This window comes from Sus scrofa, chromosome 3, assembly GCF_054392235.1.
Source record: "Sus scrofa isolate SSC_HxYL_T2T_F1_AM1 chromosome 3, Sscrofa_HxYL_maternal_Yorkshire_Landrace_v2.0, whole genome shotgun sequence".
Classification (NCBI taxonomy): Eukaryota; Metazoa; Chordata; class Mammalia; order Artiodactyla; family Suidae; genus Sus; species Sus scrofa.
This window is the reverse complement of record NC_139385.1, coordinates 46,372,536-46,394,072: the sequence shown is the minus strand read 5'-3', so window position 1 is coordinate 46,394,072 and position 21,537 is coordinate 46,372,536. Positions and strand designations below refer to the sequence as shown.

Genomic DNA, 21,537 nt, shown 5'->3' with positions numbered 1-21,537 from the left:
GTTCCCGCTGTGGCTCAGCAGGTTACAAACCCAACTAGCATCCATGAGGACACAGGTTCGATCCCTGGCCTCGCTCAGTGAGTCAAGGATCTGGCGTTGCCGTGAGCTGTGGTGTAGGTCACAGACGCGGCTCAGATCCCGTGTGGCTGTGGCTGTGGTGGCCGGCAGCTGTAGCTCCGATTGGACCCCTAGCCTGGGAATGTCCACATGCCACCAGTACAGCCCGAAAAAGCAAAAAAAAAAAGACTGTAAATCTGTGCATGAATTAGTTTACTGTGGTCCAGACACTCCTGGAATCGTTTCTGCGTCTGCCCCTCCAGGGCCAGAGGTTGGGACCTGGGGGCCCCAAAATCCAGACGGGGGCAGGGCGGCGGCCAGGCTGACGCCCAGGGTCTGGAGAGAGCTAGGCAAGCAGCCCCCCTTCCTCCAAGGTCCCCTTCTTACCACCTTCCGTTCCTGGGGCCCCCAGAGCCACCCTCCACGCCAGCTCCCCTTTTCCGTGTTTACTTTTGAACGCATCTGCTGGGATTTTGTTATTTTTTCGTTTCTGAGATTTCTTTTTTTTTTTTTTTTTTTTTTTTTTTTTTTTTTTTTGTTGTTGTTGTTGTTATTTCTTGGGCCGCTCCGAGGCATATGGAGGTTCCCAGGCTAGGGGTTGAATCGGAGCTGTAGCCACCGGCCTACGCCAGAGCCACAGCAACGCGGGATCCGAGCCGAGTCTGCAACCTACACCACAGCTCACGGCAACGCCGGATCGTTAACCCACTGAGCAAGGGCAGGGACCGAACCCGCAACCTCATGGTTCCTAGTCGGATTCGTTAACCACTGCGCCATGACGGGAACTCCTGAGATTTCTTATTAATGAATGAACTGCTGGTTGAACGAGGCAGAGAAGAACCCTGTCTGGAGACGGAACGCTGGCTTGGCCACATTCAAGCTTCATCTCCTGGGACACGAAGTCCCTCAACTTGTCTTAGCTTCGGATTCCCCTTCCCTAGAAGGAGGATGACAGCAGCTCCCCCTCCAGAAGGAGCCAGGGGTCACCATGAACGCGGAGAGCGTTGCCTGTCGCACATCGAGGGCTGCTTAAATGCGACCCGGTGGTGTTACGGTTCTTGCTTCCTTAAGAATAAGTATTTTCGGAGTTCCCGTCATGGCGCAGCGGAAACGAATCTGACCAGGAACCATGAGGTTGTGGGTTTGATCCCTGGCCCCGCTCAGCGGGTTAATAGATCCGTCATTGCCGTGATCTGTGGTGTAGATTGCAGACTCGGCTCGGATCCCACATTGCTGCGGCTGTGGTGCAGGCCGGCGGCTGTAGTTCCGATTAGATCCCTAGCCTGGGAACCCCCATATGCCGTGGGTGTGGCCCTAAAAAGCAAAAAAAAAAAAAAAAAAAAAGAAGAGTAAGTATCTTCGGAGTTCCCGCTGTGGCGCAAAGGGATCAGTGGCATCTTGGGAGTGTTGGGATGCAGGTTCGATCCCCAGCCCAGCACAGTGGGTTAGGGATCCAGCATTGCTGCAGGTGTGGCTTGGATCTGATCCCTGGCCCGGGAACTCCCATATGCTGTGGGCCGGCCGAAGAAGAGAAAGGGAAGAAAATAGAAAAGATATTTTCAGGATGGCTAAGGAGACAGCTCACATTACAGGTTACTCTTCTGAGGGATTGGTTGTGCGCAGGCCTGCAGAGAGAGTATCAGCTGGGCGTCCCCTGAGGGGCTTCTCATGTGTGGTGGGCAAGGCAGGGGCCTCTGCAAAGCCCCATGGAGAGGAGGAGGGTAAAGGCTGCCTCCTGGTGGGCCCCGAGCCCATCCCTCGTGGCGCTCTGGCCTGGCACCCTGCAGGCCCCTTCATCACCACAGGTTCCCCCTCTGCTTCCCTTAGAAAGACATCCTGTTTCTTTTCATCTACGGATGCTGCCTTATTCGGATGTGGCCATGCGTTTAGATCTTTCCTCCTCCTACTTATGTTTGTGGCAGAAAAGATAGATCTCTGTGTGTGTCTGGTCCTCTTACAAACTACTGGATCCAAATAATTAAGTACAAATGATTTCTAAGTATTTCAGATGACCCTGCGTTGCTTCTGAGCTGCTCTTGTTGGAGTTTATCTTTAGAAGCTCTTTGACGGCTCTGTGGGTATAAACCTTGAGTTAGGCCCATGTGTTCGGAAAGGACAGTTTCACTGGGTACATGTTCCAGGTCGAGCGCAGGCGTCTTTATCCCTGGAAGGCCTGGGCGATGCCAGCCGCTTCTCCTTGTGAGCAGAGTGGGCGCCCAGCCCTCCCCATGGCCCCCCCCCAACCCCAGCGTTCACTGCTGCACCCTAGCTGTAGCATCTGACCCCTCTGAGTCCCCCTGGCTGTGGGGTGACCCTGGCAGGCAGAGAAGCTCAGAACACCAGCTATGGGCATTATTGCAAAATAAATTTATTTGAAGATAAACTGTCTTATAAAAGATGAGAGGCAATTTGAGATCCCAGATTCAGCTTGTCTCATAAAAAGATTCAACTTCAAGTAGCACGATTTCGTGTCTGCTTTTAATCCTGAACATTCTTGGATCACGAAACAGCCAACTGTTTACACAACACACTCAACACCTGACTCTAGTGCCAGTGGACCCACGGTTCAGGGGCCGTGGCGCGGCAGCCCTCAGGCTCCGGAGGTCCCAGATGCGGCCATCGTGGCCACCGGCTCTGATAGTGCAGACAGGCTTCGGCATCCTGGTCTTTTCCGCCCAGCGCCTTCCCAAAGCGTGAGCTAGAAATGCTGACCAGCCTGCTGCCAAGGCAGGGGCCTCGTGCCCATGCCCGGGAGAAAACCAGATGGACTCCCACATGATGGCGTGCTGACAGGGCAGGTGGGCGTCCCTGGGGACCCCTGGAGGGCCTGCTGGCTGAGGAACCTGAGCAGGTGGCCTCACCGGGGCCTTACCTGGCTGCCTGGCAGCCCGGGGGAGGAGGAGGGAGCAAGGAGGCTCGTGGGCAAGGCAGCTCCTGCCCACACTGGCGGAGCTACGTGAGGATCCTGGCGATGGCTTGCAAGGAGGGGAAGTCATCGTCCCGGGCGGCGTGCAGCGCCTGGTGGCTGCTGACGTCACCGTGAGCAAGCACCTGCTGGCAGGTGGGGCACACGCAGCAGTCCAGGCCCGCCGGCTGGGTGCTGGCTTGCCACGCACCCTTCTTGCTCTTCTTGGCCTTGGCGCCTGGCGGCCTCTCCCGGCCCCGAAAGTCCGTGTGTGCAGACAGTAGTTCCTGCTGCTTGGCCGTGTCTGGCAGGAGCACCAGCAGCTCGTTGAAGATCTTCTGGAAGTTCTCCCCCAGCAGGTCCCGGCAGCTCTTGTAATACTGGGCCGCGGAGATCACGCCCTGCCACCCAGAGCCAGACACGGTCACACCTGGCCCAGGCCTGGGCCCCTGCCGGCCGGGCTGCCCCCACACCCTGCCTGCCTGACCTGTCTAAACTCCCCCGAGTGGCTCTTGAACTTGCTGAAGCGGGCCTCGTCACTCTGTAGGAAGTCCTTGATGGACTGGATGAGCTGCAGGTTCCTCTCCCGGAAGTTCTCGGGGACCAGGTAGGCCCGCGGCACGGGTGTCAGCCTAGGTCTGGAACCCGGCACGGGAGGAGGCAGGGCCTCAGGCCTGGCCCGAGGTGCGCCCGCCCCCCCCCCCCCAGAACGCGAGGCCAGCGGGCCCGCCCCCCACCACTCACGCCTTCGCCGCGGCCGTTGTGCTGGGGACACAGACTGGGCTGGGACCAGGCAGAAGGCGGCAAAAGCCGGGGGGCGGCTTGCTGACGGGGGGCGCCAGGCCCGGCGGGGGCGGAGGCGGCGCGCCCTTCATGAGCACCACGGTGTTGAAGCCTGAGGGGCCAGGGCAGGGACGGGAAAGTCCAGACGAGGCCCGCTCGTGCGCTGCCACCCCTCCCCCGAGGGCAGGCCCAGCCCCAGGTGCCAGCACGCACCCGGGCTCCCTCACGCCAAGTCCCGGCCTCCGTCAGCTCGCCCGCCCCGCCAAGAGGGTGCGCCCAGGCTTCTGCCCGCACCTGCGCGGCAGGACCTTGGGCCGAGCGCCACCCCCCACCCCTCAGCAGCCCCAGAGCCGGCCTGCGAGGCGCACGTACCTGGGGGCGGGGGCGTCCTGGGTGGGCAGGGGCCGCCGAGCGCGGGGAAGTCTTCCTGGGGGGTGGGGCAGGAGAGGGGGCCCGGGGGCCTGGGGAGCCCAGGGGGCTCCTTGGGGGTGCTCCGAGCTGGGGCCAGACCCTCTGTGTGTCCATTGACGATGACGGCGACGGGCCCTTCGGCTCTGCCGGGGGGCGCCTCAGGGACCTGCTCAGCCCCAGGGGGCCCGTCTCTGTCAGCGGGCGGGGGCGGGGGCGAGGCGGCGCCGGGTTTCTTCTTCTTGCCCACCTTGCTGAAGGGCTGGGCGGAGGCCAGCAGGGAGGAGACGGCCACCGTCGTGGGTCCGCTCCGCAGCTCCTGGGGGGTGAGGCCGGCGTGGCCGTCCTCCTCCGCGGGGGACGGTCTGCTCTTTCTGCCCCCCTTGCCTCCCCTGGCACCTTTCCTGGGGGGCTGGCCTCCCCCACTGGCAGACGGGGCCCCAGGGGTGGGATGGGCCACTTTCTTGCTGCCACTGCTGTTCCAGGCAGAGATGAGGCTGGTGGGGGCAGTGCTGGGCTTGGAGGCAGAGGACACCAGGGCGGGGAAGTCTTCCTCCTGGAAAGTGCCCCTGCCCCTGGTGGGAACAGGGTAGGCCAGCGCCAGCCCCACGGGGCCCGGGGCAGCTGCCACGGGGCAGGAGGAAGCAGTGGAGGCGGAGAGGCTGGGGAAGTCTTCGTCCTTGAGCTTCGGAGTGAGGTGTGGGAGCGCGCTGGGCCAGGGGAGGAGCGTGGTCAGCGGCCTGAGGGCCCTGGCTGCAGCCTCCCCACCTCCGTGCAGCCCCACGCCCTCCCCCAGTTCTGCACCCGGGTTACCTTGGAAGCGTGGCTCCTGCAGCCGGGCCGCTTGCTGAGAAGGCCTCCTGGCTCACAGGACCGTTGGTTGAGGCTTCCTTGGCGCCTACAAGACACAGACACAGCCTAGGCCAGGGCCGACCCATGCTGAGGGGCAGGATCAGGCCCTGCGGGCGGCCAGGCACGCAGGGAGGCATGCAGGTTCCCGCTGGCCTTGTGGGTGGGGGCCCTGCCAGCGTGGGCACCAAGCTGGTCGGGAGCCTGCCTCCTGCCTCTGGGGCCAGAGCAGAGCTGCCTGCAGGGAAGGCCAGCTCACCTGGGCCTTCGCCCTGGGTCCGGGGAGGGCGCCGGGGGCCATGGGGCTCCTCGGGACCCCACACCCCTGCCTCCTCCTTCTTGGGCCTGCCGCCCTCCTCCCGGTCCTCGCTCCTGCGTGTCTCTTGCTGCTGCTGCTGCTGCTGCTGTGCAGCCACAGAGGCCCGGATGGCAGCTGCCACTTCTCGGTCCTCTTCTTCCCTGGGATGGGGAGGCCTTCAGGCTGGGCACAGCCCAGGACTTCAGTGCCATGCAGGACAAGGGGCAGGGGAGGGGCCTGGACACAGGGAGGCTGCCAGGCGCCACTGGAGCCAGTGTCAGCCCAGCCTCAATGGCCAGAAGAGGGCGCTGTGAGCCAGCAGGACACAGCTGCCTGCCAGCCTCAGGCCTCAGCTCCCTGGGCAGCACCTGGGCCCAGTTCTCTGGGGTGGTGACTGGGGTCCACAGACACTTCCATCCAGCCCGGCCATCAGGGGCAGCCCCAGCCTGAGCGTGTGCCCACCATGCCGGGGCTTCACGGCACAACTGCACCAAACCCTCCAGGGACACAGGCCCCCTCCACGCCCCCAACCTGCCAGGTCCTGGTATCTCTGGCTGAAGCCAGGGGAAAGAGGAGGGACCTCACTGAGGACGCCAAGCAGACCCTGTTGCCGGAGCCAGGGGGCCACAGTCTCAGGCCCCGGTGCCTGCTGCAGCCCAGCTATCGGCTGCTGCCACTGCCCCAGGGGTGGCACCAGGAGAACCTAAGTGCTGGCGGCACATGAATCCTCCCACCTCTTGTACCTCCAGCTTCCTCGGCGGCTCTGCTGGGCTCCGCGACCGCTGGCCCGGCCCGAGCGGCCCTGGCGGCTGTACCTGTCCAGCTCCTCGTAGTCCTCGCCACTGACGACCCCTGCGGCCAGCACAGCCCGTCACGGCCCGGGCCAGTGCTGGGGCTCAGAGGGCAGGGCCTCCCCGCCCACCACAGCCCGTGAGCCGGGGCCAGACACCCCGGGGTCCACAGCGGCCCAGGCCTCCATGAGGGCCCCACACCCACTGGCACTCAATCATCCTCCTGACCTGGGACACCTGGGGAGCCAGCGAGGCCCCACGCACTCGGGCCCCTCGATGGGCCCAGGAACGCAGGCTCAGCAGGGGTGTGCCTCATCCCCGCTGACGTGTGAGGCACCGAACCGGGACCTGGGTCCGAGGGCTCCGGAGCAGGGCCCTGCAGCGTGAGCATCGCCGCGGGGGCCGCGAGGGAGAAGGGAGGCCTGGCTCACCCTCGTTCCGGCGCGAGAGCCGCGGCGCGTAGCTGAACTGCAGGTCGATCTGGCGGTTCTGGCGGGCCTCGGCGCGGCTCCGGCTGTGGCAGGCCGTCCTGTGGGCCTTGAGGTCGATCTCGGTGCGGAACGCGTGCGTGAACTGCTCGGTGCTGCAGCGGCCCTCCTCGCACAGGAAGTGCTTCTCTCGGAAGTGCTCACGCAGGTACTTGTAGTCGCTGCCGGGGATGGGGTGTCAGCAGGGGCCTGTGCCCAGCCTGCTGGGCATCCCGGGTCACTGCCCACGCCCACCTGTAGTAGTCCTGGGCCCCGTCTGAGTCGCAGAAGTGGCAGAAGTAGTGGTCGCGGCGCAGGTGCTTGAGCAGCTCGTCGTTGTCCAGGTAGCGCTCATCACAGAACTTACAAAGCGGGTGCCCACGGTGCGAGGTGTCGTCAGGGTCCCCCTGCATGCGGTGCCGGGCCAGGTCCTTGCGCGAGTACCACTTGCGCTCATATGTGAAGATCTGCAGGGAGGAGGGGGCTGGGCAGAGGGGGGAGCTCCCGGGCCTCCCCCCTCTGCCCAGCCCGACCGCGCAGAGGGATTGCTGGCATCAGGTCTGCCCCAGAGCCCAAGAGGGTGGCCTGGCGGGGCCGTGTAGTTACCGGGAGGCCCTCCCTGCCTAGGGTTGCAGGCTGATCCCAGCCCCTGGGTTCTGAGAAGCAGGAGAGCAGGGGATGCTGGGGAGTCCGGGGATCTGGCCTGTCCAGGGCCAGAGGCAGCAACAAGCCCCTCATGGCTGTTTGGACGCACCACCCCCCTCGGTACCCCCCTCCACGGGGCCTGGCCACCGTCACCTCCGCCAGGGACTCCCTGGATGTCCAGGTGGATGCTGTGGGGGTTACCTTGAGGTGTTTGAGGCACAGCTTGCAGCAGAACAGCTCATGCTGCTTCCGCATATGCTGCTCCAGGTCCCCAAAGAGGCCAAAAGGTGGCAGCTCAGGACACCGTGGGCACTCATGCTGCAGCAGCTGCCTAGGGAGACACCAAGAGCCACCAGCCCACGAGGGCACTCAGTGCCTCAGCATCACTCCAGCAGGCACCAGAAGGTCCCCAGGAGCCCCCTTTACACCCCCGTAGACACCCTGAGGGTGGGAGCCAGGAGGCCACCTCTCCACGGAGTCAGGCAGTACTGGGCCCAGGGCCGGGCGCTGGGTCCATGATCCAGCAGACCTACATCAGATGGACACGGTGACTGAGCCCACGCAGGGGCCTGAGTCGGGGGACTGCCCCTCACCTGGAAGATGACACCCCCAAGACAACTGTACCCCATTAAGACGTTTGTCCACCTTAGGCCAAGAACTTGGCTGCAGAAGCCCCAGCAGACAGGTGCTGCGTGCCTTCCCTGACTCGCCCTTGCCCCCCATCCCTAGCACCCCCGCAGGAGGGGGCTGGGAGCACCCCCAGCCCCAGGAGGGACAGCCAATAGCAGGCGCACAGCCACCTGAGGGTTGTGAGGAGCACGGGAGGGGACGAGGGTGTCTGTCCCTCTCTCCACAAGCGCCCACAGACCCCGGACACCCGAGCTGAGGCCTCCTCCTCACCTGTACAAGGCAAACACCTTCCCGTCTGCAAAGTAGATGTCGTACTTCTTCTCGTGCTGTAGCTGGTGGATGGGGATGGTGGCAAAGGCGGGAAGTTTCTTCCCAAAGACCACCTGGAGCCAGGAGCAAAGGGGACTGGTGAGCAGGGCCAGGGACGCCCAACGGGGGACCCCAGGAGGCTGAGAAGAAAGGCAGACCCCAGCAGGCAGCACCCTTGCCGGCCTGGGGCCAGCCCAGGCCCCCCTCTCCTTAAGCCCCCGGCTAAGGTGGCCGGGGCAGAGACGCAATGCCCGGCCTCGCCGCCAGGGGGCCGCCGGCTGGCTCCCTACTCAGAGGCTGCCCGGGGGGCAGTGACAGGATCAAACAGCCAGGCAAACCCGGGCTTAATCACAAGGGTGCTAAGCACAGAATGACTTTTACCAGAAGAAAGAAGAGACACAGTCCAAGGAGGAGCTCAAGCAACAAGGGATGCTACCAGGACAGGACGCACCAGGTGAGCACGCCGCCTCCGTGCAGCCCTGGCGCTTCAAGAAAACACAGGAGAGGGGCTCCCCCATGGGACTCAGTCAGGGCCCCTGGCTGCTCTTGCCCAGCTTGCTGCCTCTTAACTGGGCTGTCTGGGGGCACCAAACAGACGAGCTGGTGTGCTGGACGTGGTGGCCACTCCTCAGGGGTCTCCAGCACTCTCGTGAAAGCCTACTCTGCCCCCCACAGACCCTGGCACTGGGCGATGACCAGACCCCTGTCGGATCCCGCTCCTCAGGGCCAACAAGGGCACTGCTCCCTCCAGCCCCTCTTTCTCTCTGGCCCCCACGCCCCGCCTTGGATCAAGAGCACACTAGCCACGAACCACTCCGATGCTGCTGGAGGAGCACGGGGTACAAGGAACGAACCACCAGGACTCTGCGCCCAGATCAGCAGCCCACAAGGGAACCCCAAAGCTGTCAAAAAGCATCCAGGCCCGACAGACTCCGCAGGGGAGCAACTTCCCTCCCCAGAGAAACCTGTGCTGGGGGCGGCCCTTGTCCCCAGCACCACCAGGCCCGGCAGGCTCCTTGCAGAGATCTGCTCTGATCCACCTGAGCGGTGTCTCCTCAGGCTAGGAGCACCCTCACTGTGGACTAGGCAACAGCTTAGGTGGGTGTCTGTCCCTCCTGAGCGATCTGGTGGGGCAGCCCAGGCTGGCACACCTGAGCCGGGCCAGAAAGTGGACCCAGGGTGGGCTCAGGAAAGGACCAGAAGCACAGAAGAGGCTTAAGGAAGGAAAGTGGCCGTGGGCACACAGGCTCAAGGCGTGGTCGTTTGAGGAGGGCGAGCAGGTTTGGAACCAGGGAGTGGGATGTGGCAGTGCCCACTGCCCCTCCTGGACAGGGTGGAACCAGGACTGGCCCCCCAGGTCAGCACAGACAACAGGACAGCAGTGCAGCCTGGTGTGGCCGGAGTCCCCGCCCCAGCAGAGAGCGAGGCGAGCAGCGAGACCGAGTGAATAGACAAGGATGAGGGCGTGGTAGCCTGGCCAGGGATGGGCAGGGATCCAAGCGGCATGGCCCAAGCCCCAGCCTCCCTGGTGATCACCCTTATAGGAGGGGATCAAGGATCCAAGGACAGAGGCACAGGTCAGGCCTAGATCCTAGATGATGGACGCGCAACGCTGCCTCCTGGGCAGGCACAGGGAGGCGCTAGGTCAGGCTGGAGGAATTAACAAGGGAGCTGGTGGTTCTCATTGTGGCTCAGCAGTAAAGAACCTGACTAGTATCCATGAGGTTGCAGGTTTGATCCCTGGCCTCCCTCAGTGGATTAAGGATCCGGTGTTGCCATGGGCTGTGGTGTAGGTCACAGACGAGGCTCAGACCCCAAGTTGCTGTGGTTGTGTAGGCCAGCAGCTGCAGCTCCGATTCAATCCCCAGCCTGGGAACTTCCATATGCTGTGGGTGTGGCACTAAAACAAAAACAAAAAAACACCAAGAAGGGAGCTGGCCAGTCCCAAAAGCATCTTGGTTCGCTCTCCTCCCATTTTTTTACAAAGACTCAGTCCCGTAACAGAGGCAAAGACGAGTCAGGGGTCAGGGGTTGCTGTGGGATTCCCAAGTGGACACAGGACACGGGAAGTATTCAGAGGACAGCGTAGGACTTTGCAAGGGACAAGGGGGATGGGGGATGGGGATGGGGGAGTTCCAAGTTCAAGAGTGGGAGGGAAGCAAGATGAATGGAGAAGAGCATCATCTCCCCAAACTTCCCAGGTCACCCTCTGGCTGCCGAGCAGTTCGGGGCAGGCCCAAGAGGAAGGCCAGGCTCAGCCAGGGCACCTGATGCCAAACCACCCCACAGCTGGTGCCAAACACCAGCTCATGCCCACGCCCCCTTGCCACAGAGAGCACTGGAAGGGCGTGGGACCCACATGGAATGAGAGAGGCCAGATGCTAGCCATGGTAGCCATGTATAGATGTGTGCTCACTTCCTGAGTGAGACCTGCAGTGCCCAGGGCCTGGCACTCTGCTCTGCCTGCCTGCCTGCCTGCCTGCCTGCCTGGAAGGAACCTCCAGGTGCTGGGAAACCTGGCCGGTCAAGGATTACATCACATCACCAAGACTGGCCAGCAAGGCAGGCTCTGGCGAAGCTGGGACGTGCCTTCTGACTAAGTCACAGATCGAAGGTTTCCCTGACTGCTCCAGCACCAAGAGCTCTCCCAGATCCGGGGCCGTCTCTGTCCACCCGACTGTAGACTGACGGCATCTCCAAGGGTCTTTCTTTTTTTGGCTAACACAAAGAATAGGCCCCCAGTGGGCCTTCAGCATCTCCTTGGCTCCATGACCATAAATGTCTCGTTAACAAAAGTGAAAAAACCACGTTTCTGCATCACTTCTAGGAAAAGGAAAGTCAGACTCCCTGGCACATGTCACCAGCCCAAGCTTTCCATGAAGAAACCAGGGGAATTTCACAACTCTGGAAGCAAACAGATCTCAAAGCACAGCGAAGCAAGGAGCTCCAGCTAGGTACTCGCAGCCAGCAGCTAGCAGCTGGCATTGTGGAGCAGAGCTCCGTGGTGCCCCCCACTTCCCCAGGGCTTCCAAGTCTTGACAGTCAGAAACTCCCTCCCCTCTACTCTGGAGCAGAGCCCCACCAGCTGGAACTGGCAAAGAGGAGAAACACTTGCTCACACTTTTACTCCCACCCCCCAGGTACCCTGAGGAGACCTCGGTGGTTCTGCTTTCCTTTCTGGTGGGCCGGTCTAAGTGCAACTGTCACTTAATAGAAGAAAAACGCCAGTCTCAGAGGAGTCTCCTGAGCATCACCCAAGGAGGCCCAGAGACACAGCTAGGCTGGAAATGCTCAGTTGGAGCCTCTGCTTCCAAGACAGACTGTCTCCGAAGGTGCTCACTTTCCCCGTAGCCTCCATGGGAACGGAGACCCCTGAGGAATAACCTCCCAAAGATGAGCAGGTCGAGGCGTGTCTGCTTGGATCATCCCTTCCTGTGGCCCGGCAGGAATTACCGAAGCGCAGGAAGAGAAGTCCCCAGGCTCTGTCTCTCCAGGGACATCTGCCTCTTCAAACCAGTTCGGCCACCTCCTGCCCCCCAGCCCCAGACCCCCCACAGTCGGCCCCAGGATCGGTACCCCGCCCCAGGTGGCCCTGCCAGGCCTCTCTTTTGGAAGCCGGCGCCACCAGGGCCGCAGCCGGACATCAGAAAGGCAAAGTCCCCTTCCGGCCGCCGGGTGCCACGCCGCCCCGCCCGGTCGCGCCCCCGCGCCCGCCTCGGTGCCCCGACGCGCGGCCCTGCCGGCGCGGCCCACCTGGCGCAGCTCCTCGCGGCACACGGCGCAGTAGCGTTGCTCGCACAGCACCCGCATCTTGGTGGAGCAGCGGTAGCACACCGGGTGGTCGCAGCGGCCCAGCGCAGTGGCCTCCAGGTCGCCGCAGCACAGCACGCAGCTCCCGCCACCCCGCTCGGGGCCCGCCGCCGCCGCCGCCTCCAGCGCCGCGCGCCGCCCCTCGGGGCCCGCCGCCGCCGCCGCCATGGTCCGGGATCCGGCCCCCTCCCGGCCGGCGCGGCGCGGCACGGCCAGACTCCCGGCGGGCCCACCCCTTCCGGGGCGACGTCACCGCCCCGCCCAGCAACGGCCCCGCCCGGCGGAAGTGCGCTCGCGACTTCCGCATCAGCGAGGTGCAGGCTAGAGCGGCGCTACCCGCACCGGCGCTCTAGCCGGAGCTGACAGCTCGGAGGTCGCCCGCAGCCCTGGCGTCCGGCCACAAGCATCGGGCTCCCCTTTGCTCGGACCCTCCCCTCCCGGAGCAGTGAATGTTTTAGTGTAAGTGTGTCCCAAATATCAATGGGTCATACTTATATTAAAATGTTGTTCGGGAGTTCCCGTCGTGGCGCAGTGGTTAATGAATCCGACTAGGAACCATGAGGTTGCGGGTTCGGTCCCTGCCTTTGCTCAGTGGGTTAACGATCCGGCGTTGCCGTGAGCTGTGGTGTAGGTTGCAGACGCGGCTCGGATCCTGAGTTGCTGTGGCTCTGGCGTAGGCCGGTGGCTGCAGCTCCGATTCAACCCCTAGCCTGGGAACCTCCATATGCCGCGGGAGCGGCCCAAGAAATAGCAACAACAACAACAAAAGACAAAAAGACAAAAAAAAAAAAATGTTGTTCGTTGTTCAGCTGAAACAAATTTCATTGGGAGTGTTGTATTTTTACTTGCTAAATATTGCAACCTTATTAAGAACCCAAATGTCTCTCCAACCCAGATCTTTCTCTCGTATTTGGGACACGCATGCGCCCAGACACAAAGACAGTCCCCGTCAGAAAAGGCAATTCAGGAGTTCCCATCGTGGCGCGGTGGAAACGAATCCAGCTAGGACCCATGAGGTTGCGGGTTCGATCCCTGGCCTCGCTCAGTGGGTTAAGGATCTGACATCGCCATGAGCTGTGGTGTAGATCGTAGACGCGGCTAGGATCTGGCGTTGCTGTGGCTCTGGCAACATCCCAGCTGATTAGACCCCTAGCCTGGGAACTTCCATATGCCGTCCCGCTACAAAAGGCAGGTGGAGAACTTGTCCTCTTCATGGCTGGGCCCACCCAGCTGAGTAGGGTGGGAGGCTTGATGTGGAGCAACGTACAGGGCACGTTTGCTGAGGGGATGGTAGTCAGTTCCAGAGCTTCAGGTCTATGCAGCTTTTGGGGTGCCTCCTCGATACCCTCGGGGTCCAGGCACGCTCAGACGTCCCTTCTGCTCAGAGAGGCCAGTCCAGATCTGAACGCTTCTAGAAAAGAGACAGTGTGTTGTGACAGTGATGTGAGCTTGGACTTTAGAATCAGACGTGAGCTGCAAACCCAAGGTCTACTACTTATTTGCTGGCAACATCGATCAGCTCATTGACCCTTTAGCTTCCTCATTTGCAGAACAGGGATCATTGAACCAGTTAGCCTGGTGGATTGGCCGTATGCAGGTGCCATCTCACCCTCAGAAAACCCTGCAAAAGGACAGTAAGGGAAGCAAAGACTCTTTTTCCCTGAGCTCAAAGAGGAGGGGAGGGGAGAAGCAGCTAGAGAAAGACTTAAAATTGTGGAGTGAGTTGAAAAATGTGGAGGAGTTCCCACTGTGGCCTCTCATCAGTGCTGGGATGCAGGTTCAATCCCCTGTCCGGCACAGTGGGTCAGGGATCTGGTGTTGCCACAGCTGCCACATAGGCTGCATTCGCAGCTGGCTCGGATCTGATCCCCAGCCGGGGAGTTCCATATGCCTCAGGGCAGCCAAAAAAGAACAAACAAAAACAAAATATGGAGGCAAACATAAGGAGAAATAGCTGAAAGAGTTAGAAGCAGCTGCCCATGAAGGGCAGGAAGGGGTATGAAAGGTAGACCTGGGTCGGCTTTAATTTTTCTCTTATGCCAGCATTGGATTTATGATCTTGTTATGATCTTGGATTATGTTATATTGAGAATGACAAAACGGAGAGATTTTCTCATTCACAGTGTCCTTAGGATGGGGTTCCTGTCGGGAACCAGGGTCTGTGCCTAGAATGGAGGCCATGCATACGAAGCAGACGGGGTTCCACCCCCCCCCACCAAGGGCTTGGTCCAGTGTGGGGGGACATGTGCAAAGAGTCAGAAGCCTTGATTAGGATCAGTCAGCTTCTCCGAGGGGCTGTGCATGGATGAAAAGAAGGGCGAGCCCCAGAAAGGTGACTCTTGGGGACCCTTAGGGTCCAGATTCCTGGTTGGGGAGGCCTGGCAGAGACCTTTGTCCCTGGGCCCTGGGCTCAGGGCTGAGCAGGGCACAGAGCACCTCCTCCTGTATGTCCCTAACTGGTGCCCCCAAGGACCCCAAGGCTCTCCCAAGCTTGCCCTCCGACCCAGCCCTGGGCACGCCGCCCGCATGCTTCTGCAGCCCTCCACTTGACAGGCAGCTGCCCTCCTCTGTCCCAGTGCAGCCTTCATGCCTCACCTGCGCCTGACATTTTCATGGCCTCTGGCTCACAGCCATCAACAACCCGGAGGGCTGACTGGTATTTAAACTTCCGATATTGAACGTATCATTGTGCAGAGCTTTTTTTTTTTTTTTTTTTTTCTTTCTTTTTAGGGCTGCATCCACAACATATGGAGGTTATCAGGCTAGGGGTCACATTGGAGCTACAGCTGCCGGCCTACACCACAGCCACAGCAATGCCGGATCTGAACCATGTTTGCGACCTACACCACAGCTCACGGCAACACTGGATCCTTAACCCACTGAGCGAGGCCAGGGATAAAACCCGCAACCTCATGCTTCCTGGTCAGATTCCTTTCAGCTGTGCCACAACAGACACTCCTGTGCAGAGCTAGCTTTTTTTTTTTCCCTTGGGTCAATGTTGCATTTTCAGATTTATCCATTCTGCTAATTGTAGTTCTCTTATTGTCTAACTGCCTCAGAAATCTGCGTTACCACACAGACCGTGATGGATCAGCTTTCACCTCAATGACATTCTCTGTGCAGAAGCTCCCTGCCTGGGCTGCAGTCCCCTGGGCCCCTTAACAGGGAGGGGGTGGCAGCACTAGGGGACCCTGGCAGCCGGCGTCGTGCTGGGCTGCCCGCCCACCACACACTCCAGGCAGCTCTCCAGGCCGAGGGGCCCCAGGAGAGCACAGCAAGGGATGGGGGCTGGCAGCTTTCCACACGGCCTGTGGGTCCCCTTGGTCCTCCAGGCACCTCCATGTGTGCAGGCGGCTTCCTCTGCACCCCCATCCCGCCTGGTCCCTGAGCCATCACCCCTCCATCCAAGGGTTTTCACTGACCCTTCAATGACAAGGCAGATGCTGGGACAGCCGTGCCATTTATTGAGCACCTACTGTGTACCAGGCCCAGTGTCAACACCCAGCCTGGATTTTAGGGCCGCATCTGTGGCATATGGAGGTTCCCAGGCTAGGGGTCTAATTGGAGCTACAGCTGCAGGCCTCCACCACAGCTATAGCAATGCCAGATCTGGGTCACATCTTCGACCTACACCACAGCTCACGGCAACACTAGATCCTTAACCCACGGAGCAAGGCCGGGGATTGAACCCACAACCTCATGGATCCTAGTCAGATTCGTTTCTGCTGTGCCATGGTGAGAACTACCCAGCCTGGATTTTTAATGTTCACAGCAAGCTGATCAGGTGGCTACTCTTACTGACGCCAGTTTACAGATAAGCAAACTGAGTCAGGAGAGCTTAAGGCACATGCCCTCCCCAGCCCACCAGCATCCAGCGTGGGGCCCTGGGCTCCAGGGCACGGTTCCCGCTGGGTCTGCAAAGCCTTCACGGGGAGAGCTGCTGCTGCTTCTAGACCTCCTGCAGGTGCCTTCCTCTGCGCCCTTCAGCCCCTCTGTGATTCTTCCCACACGCAGGTGTGAGAGGAAGGACCAACCAACCCCATGCCCCAGAATCACCCCTCCTTTTTGCCAAAGAGACAGGCAGAGGGGAGCGGGGGGGCTTCTACTGAGAGCCCTGGAGTCCCCAAACTGGACCTCGCAGGCTGGGGGTCTAGGTTGGACCCCACTCCCCCCAGCACTTACCCAACAGGTGATCTGGAACAAGTTAGTTTTCCTCTAGTTTCCTCATGGGTAGATGGACTCAATATTTGTCCCACCTCGTGGCATTGTTTGGAGATCAGAACAAGGTATATCAGGATCCTGGCGTCTGAGATCTCGAAGGTGCCTTGTGAGTGCTGTGTTTGCTGGGGTGGGGACGTCTGATGATTCTGAGAGCTGCGTCCTTCCTAGTTGGGGGTCCAGGCAAGACGGGAAGGGGGCTAGGAAAGCCCAGGCAGGCACAGAGGGATATTCTGGGAGACTATTCAGACAAAGGCTGTTTAAGCGGGATCCTGCAGGATGCGTAGGAGGTTGCCAGGTTGAGAAAGACAGAGCGTCCCAGGCACAGAAGCGCAGAGGTGGGACTTGAGACCAGCCTGACAAGATAAAGCGGTTTGAGGGGGATCTTGGCCAGATAGGAGGCTGGAGGTCTGTAGGGTCTTTTATCCTGCCCAGGCCAGTGCTGCGTGTATGAGGGGCTGCCTCTATTCTGAGACTTGGGGAACCACTAACTGTCTCAGGGAGGGCTTGATTCGGCCAAACTTGCAGTTTCAAACACCCATCCAGCCGCAGCTGGGGAATGTGTTTCGGGGGAAGATAGGGGTTGGGGAGGAGAGGAAGGGGGGTGGGGACAGATGTGATAGTTGCTCCAGGTGAGGACAAGGAACAGCCCTCAGAAGGAGACCCGTGCACAGGTCGAGTGGTGCCGAGGCCCCACCAATCAGCTCTCCTGCCTGATCTCACCAGGGCTCTGCCAGCCTCCCAGTCTTTGCTCAGTAGTGCGCCACCTGAGAGAGCTGTGGCTAAGGGGGCATCCCGTCCCCCATCGCTGTGCCTGGCAAGGGGAGGCAGAAGGGGCTGAGAAAGGGGGTCAGGGGAGCCCCCAGCGGGGCGTCAAGACCAGTTCTTCCAAAAAGTCCGCTCAGCGAGGGTGCTCCAGGAGCCCACGTCCCCGCGCGCAGGCTGGGCTGCTCTTCTCTCTGCATCCCTCCCGTCCTTGGGGAGCCCCGAAGGTACTGCGGGGGCGAGCAAGGGCGGAGCCACCGAGCAGTTATAGGTGGACCAACTTCCGAGCCTGTAGCCTCCCGCGCTGCGGCTTCCCGACACCCCTGCGCCCAGACCCTCCGGAGCCAGTTCCTGGTCCGCCCCGCCGGGAGCCGTCAGCATGAACCCCCGGGCACGCGGCATGGGAGCGCGGGGCCCGGGACCGGGGGCCACTGCGAGGCGCCGGCTGCTGGCATTGCTGTTACTGCTGCTGCTGCTGCCGCTGCCCGCCCGTGCCTGGTACAAGCACACGGCGAGTCCCCGCTACCACACGGTGGGCCGCGCCGCGGGCCTGCTCATGGGGCTGCGCCGCTCGCCCTACATGTGGCGCCGCGCGCTGCGCCCGGCGGCCGGGCCCCTGGCCTGGGACACTTTCGGCCAGGACGTGCCCCCTCGGGGACCCTCCGCCAGGAACGCCCTCTCTCCGGGGCCCGCCCCTCGCGACGCTCCGCTGCTTCCCCCCGGGGTTCAGACACTGTGGCAGGTGCGACGCGGAAGCTTCCGCTCCGGGATCCCGGTCAGTGCGCCCCGCAGCCCGCGCGCCCGGGGGTCCGAGCCGCAACCGGAATTGGGCGCCTCTTCCTGGACCTCGGCGGAGTAGACCAGGTACGCGGGAGAGGAAGGGGGTCTCGGGCGATGTGAACCCCGAGCGCAGGTCTGCCCGTCCGCGGGGCACGCTAGGACCTTTCCCTCCCCGACTCCGGCTCAGTCTGTCCTCTTCCAGCCTGGGGCGGGGGTCGGCAGTCGAGGGCGCACATGCCTCTCCCCACGGTCCTGCTCTCTTTATTCTAGAGCCTTCGGAGAGTCTTCAGCTCAGCGGTGGTCTGCGCAGGGAACCGCCTTCGCCAGCCCCCGCCTCGCCCCAGCGTCAGAGCCGACCTGATCGCGGCCCCGGCGGCGCGGCCCCGCGCCTGGCCCCCGCGGAGTCTCTTCGCGCCCCCAGGCCGGCCGTCTGGTCAATAAAACCCGCCTAGTTCCTGCGCGCCCGCGTGTGACCCTCTTCCGCCTCGATATGTACTTTATCATTAGCTTCGTGGCGCAAACAGCCGTGCCCACGCCCTGGCAAATGTCAGGAGCCCGTCCACGGGCCGGCGGGGAAGCGCCCCCGACCCCAGCCGAGATCTGCGTGTTCTTGCCAGGGGAGAAGCGGGCACAGCGGCAGAGACACTGCTGGGGCCTGGGTCCCCTTCTCTGCCAGTGCTTCCCTTCCTGTTGGGGGTGGCCGGTCCCAGGGTCCCCCAGGAGGGGAGGACAAGTCAGACCTGGGTCCTGCTGCCATGTACCAAGCTGTGCAGAGGAGGAGAGCTGTAACTCGCCCCCTAGGCCCTGAGCTGGAGCCCCCGCCCTGGCCTCCCAGGAGCCCCACGGGAGGTCCCCTCACTGTGCCCCTGGCCAGCCTGGGGAGAATTCCTCCCCAACAGGGCACAGGGCCTTAGAACCTGGCAGCCAGTTCAGCCTTTTTTCCACTTCCCATCATTCTCTTCAAACCTGGTTGTCCTTGGAACGTTTCCCTCCCAGAGCATCCAGGGGGAACGTGGGAACTCCCCCCTTATGCACCGTCATGGCCCCTCCAGCGAGACTCCAAGACTCGTGCCTGCTCAGGGACCCCTGCAGCTCTTATCTCCTTCTGCCTTTCCAGCTAATCTCTCCCCACCCCCGAGTAAATGAGCGCTGCCATTCTGAATGGCCAGGACCTCCCTCCACCTGAGCCCCCTTCCAGCGCCCCCCTTGCTCCCCCCTTCTGCTCCCCCCTTCGGCTCTCCCTTCAACCTTCTTCAGTGTGGGCTTGGACTCCCACAACCATCCTGGACCTGGAAGCGTCTGGTCCCTGTGTCCCTAGGCTGACGGCTCTTGGAGTCCTCCCTTGGCCTTGGGGCCCCCAGCAAGGACAGGACGAGGGGTGGCCCCACATCTATCTAGCTCCTGGCTTTGGGATGCCCATGTGGAAGCAGCTCCCACATGACCCCCCTCAGCCTTCGGAAGCGCCCGCTGGAGGCCTCTCCCCATCATAGCCTCCTCTCTCCTGCTGGGTGCACCTTTCTCCCCCCCGGTCCTCTAATGCAGGTTCTCTCTTGTATTCCACCTTTCCGGTCCTCACAGACTGCCGAATCGATCGACTCAGACTCTCTCAGTGTTTCCCTCCAGGATCTGCACTGGGGCAAAATGTGGTCACCAACCACGCAGGTCAGCTCACTCTCCCCATGCTCCTTGACACGACTGCCCCTGCTGTCACGGAACTTGGCCTTTCAAAAACTTGGGTGTCCTGGGCGTTCCTGTCGTGGCACAGCGGAATCGAATCCAACTAGGATCCGTGAGGACGCGGGTTCAATCCCTGGCTTCGCTCAGTGGGCTGGGGATCCAGCGTTGCCATGAGCTATGGTGTAGGTCGCAGAAGTGGCTTGGATTCGCATTGCTGTGGCTGTAGTGTAGGCCGGCAGCTGCCCCTCCCATCTGACCCCCAGCCTGGGAACCTCCATATGCCGCGGGTGTGGCCCTACCAAGCAAAAAACAAACAAAAATCATGGGTGTCCTGAGCGTTCCCTGGTGGTCTAGTGGTTAGGATTTGGCACTTTCACCTCTGTAGCCCAGGTTCAATCCCTGGTTTGGGAATTGATATCCCACAACAAGCTGCTGCACACAAAACAACAAAACATGGGTGTCCTGACCTTGTCACTCCCAGTGCACCTCAAGGGCTCCCACCACCCATGCAAGGAAATCCATGCTCTGAGGCTGGGCCACAGGGCTGGCCCTGTTTCTTCAGTCTCATTGCTCCCTCCCCTTCCCCACACAGCCTGCAGGAACTCTGGGCAGATTCCAGAATAGACCCGTGGTCCACACTGCCTAGGGACTCCAGGGCCTTGGGCTGAGTTAAATGCCCCTCCTGGGGGCTGCCCCCCGCCCGGGGCTTCCTCTGCCAAGGTACACAAATCCCTTTTTCCGTGGGTCTCAGCGATGTTTCCCCAGTGCGCATCAGCGCCTGGCGCCAAGCTGCCCACAAATGTTTGGTCACAAGTGCTGGAACATTTGGCGAGGGGCTAGGTTTCATGTTGTCCGGAGATACCCGGGTCCTAAGAGGTTGGTGCCAGATCCAAGATGAGAGAGCAGAGCTGATTGGGAGCTCGGTGGAGGCCTAGCTTCCCTGCCTACGCCCCCCCCCCCCGCCCCCATGGCATCTCTTCGTTCCCGCTGCCGAAGTGCAAGCAGCCTCACCGCAATCCGCACTCGGCTGGACCAGTCGGAGCCAGAGGGGCGGGACCTCGGGCAGCCCCGGGGACGATGCAATCCCACGTAGAACCAGCAGGTGGCGATACACGGCTGAAGTCTGGGTCACGGTTGCGCTCCGCGCCTCGGGCGATGGGAGGGGCTCGGGGCAATGGGCGGGGCCAGCTCGGGTGGGCGGGGCCGGCCGCTGGAGCGTCCCGAACCGCGCCCCCGCCCTCTGTGGTCCTTGTCGTCTCTCCCATTACTTCCCGCTCTGGGTTTCTGGTTCTCATCTCTCAGTGCTTCAGCGCTGGTCCTCCCTGCTCCAATCTGGGGCTCGGAAGAGAGGCCTGGCGAAGTCTAAAGGAAGAGGTCATAAGCGAGGCCTGGTCATCCCGCGAGGCCCTTAATGCCCATTAGGGAGGTGGCGTGGGCAGGGAAGCTCAGGGCTGTTATCAGGGCATCAGACTAGCGGCACCATCCCCAAGTCGTTCCCCGGCTCTCCCTTTGGCAATGACGAGGCCTCTCCCCACGGTCACACACCCAGGCCCAGGCTCTGCCTCTGCCCCATGGCTGAGGGCATTGCCACAAGGAGGTCGGTTCAAAGGTCAGAGGAAACCCCCTCAGGTGAAACTGGAGCTCAGGACAACGCCACCCCAGGTGGACCCAGGGGAGAGAGGGCCTGGAAGGTCTGACATACCTCCGCTCTCTCTGGGCCAGGGCCAGCGGCCAGACCTCTGATCTCCTGCCACCTGACCGCCTTCCTGGCTGCTGCCGGCCTCACCACTCACCTCCCCTCGCTCATTCCCAGCCACCCAAAAGCTTCCAGCCCTGACACCTTGCATGCGTGCTCCCGGCTTTGCCACCTTGCCTTCTCCTCCCACACCCCTGCCCGTGGAGCTGAGGGAGGAGGCCTGGGAGGCTTTGCCCCGAGAGCTGCTGGGCCACCTTTCTTCAGCTCTGTTACTCAGGCCCTCTGTTTTCCGTCCCCCTCACTCCTTCTCTTCCCACTCTGGAACTGCCACCCGCAGGTCTCAGCTGGCCCCTGCTGTTACCCACTTCCTTGCTCCCCGCCCCCCTCGTTCCTTGGATGTTCTGTTACTCTAGACGGAGAGCCTCTCTCGGTACTCCTTCGGCTCCTTT

The 21,537-nt window shown here is 61.7% G+C and overlaps 2 protein-coding genes and 1 long non-coding RNA gene across 4 annotated transcripts; 1 reads left to right on the top strand and 2 right to left on the bottom strand.

Annotated features, from left to right (window-relative positions):
• Positions 1-2,403: 2,403 nt before the first annotated feature.
• ZNF598 (zinc finger protein 598, E3 ubiquitin ligase) lies at positions 2,404-12,172 on the bottom strand. 2 transcript variants are annotated; one of them, XM_013987817.3, is made up of 12 exons: positions 11,896-12,172; positions 8,104-8,216; positions 7,405-7,534; positions 6,814-7,025; positions 6,523-6,740; positions 6,035-6,152; positions 5,262-5,461; positions 4,967-5,051; positions 4,118-4,863; positions 3,707-3,857; positions 3,450-3,600; positions 2,404-3,363 (listed from the first exon to the last, which is right to left on the bottom strand). In XM_013987817.3, exons 1-12 carry the CDS (start codon positions 12,118-12,120, stop codon positions 3,010-3,012), a joined length of 2,703 nt encoding a protein of 900 aa, XP_013843271.2. In that variant the 5' UTR covers positions 12,121-12,172; the 3' UTR covers positions 2,404-3,009. The 2 variants fall into 2 exon arrangements, with proteins under 2 accessions (XP_013843271.2, XP_013843272.2); XM_013987818.3 differs by having other exon boundaries at positions 6,044-6,152.
• A 577-nt stretch (positions 12,173-12,749) lies between these two features.
• LOC146404599 (uncharacterized) lies at positions 12,750-17,162 on the bottom strand. Its single transcript, XR_014841081.1, has 2 exons — positions 16,135-17,162; positions 12,750-13,363 (listed from the first exon to the last, which is right to left on the bottom strand). It is a non-coding gene; the product is annotated as an uncharacterized LOC146404599 (long non-coding RNA).
• Positions 17,163-17,270: 108 nt separating this feature from the next.
• On the top strand, positions 17,271-18,175 carry NPW (neuropeptide W). Its single transcript, NM_213786.2, has 2 exons — positions 17,271-17,799; positions 17,986-18,175. Exon 1 carries the CDS (start codon positions 17,336-17,338, stop codon positions 17,792-17,794), a length of 459 nt encoding a protein of 152 aa, NP_998951.1. The 5' UTR covers positions 17,271-17,335; the 3' UTR covers positions 17,795-17,799; positions 17,986-18,175.
• The last annotated feature ends 3,362 nt before the right edge of the window (positions 18,176-21,537 follow it).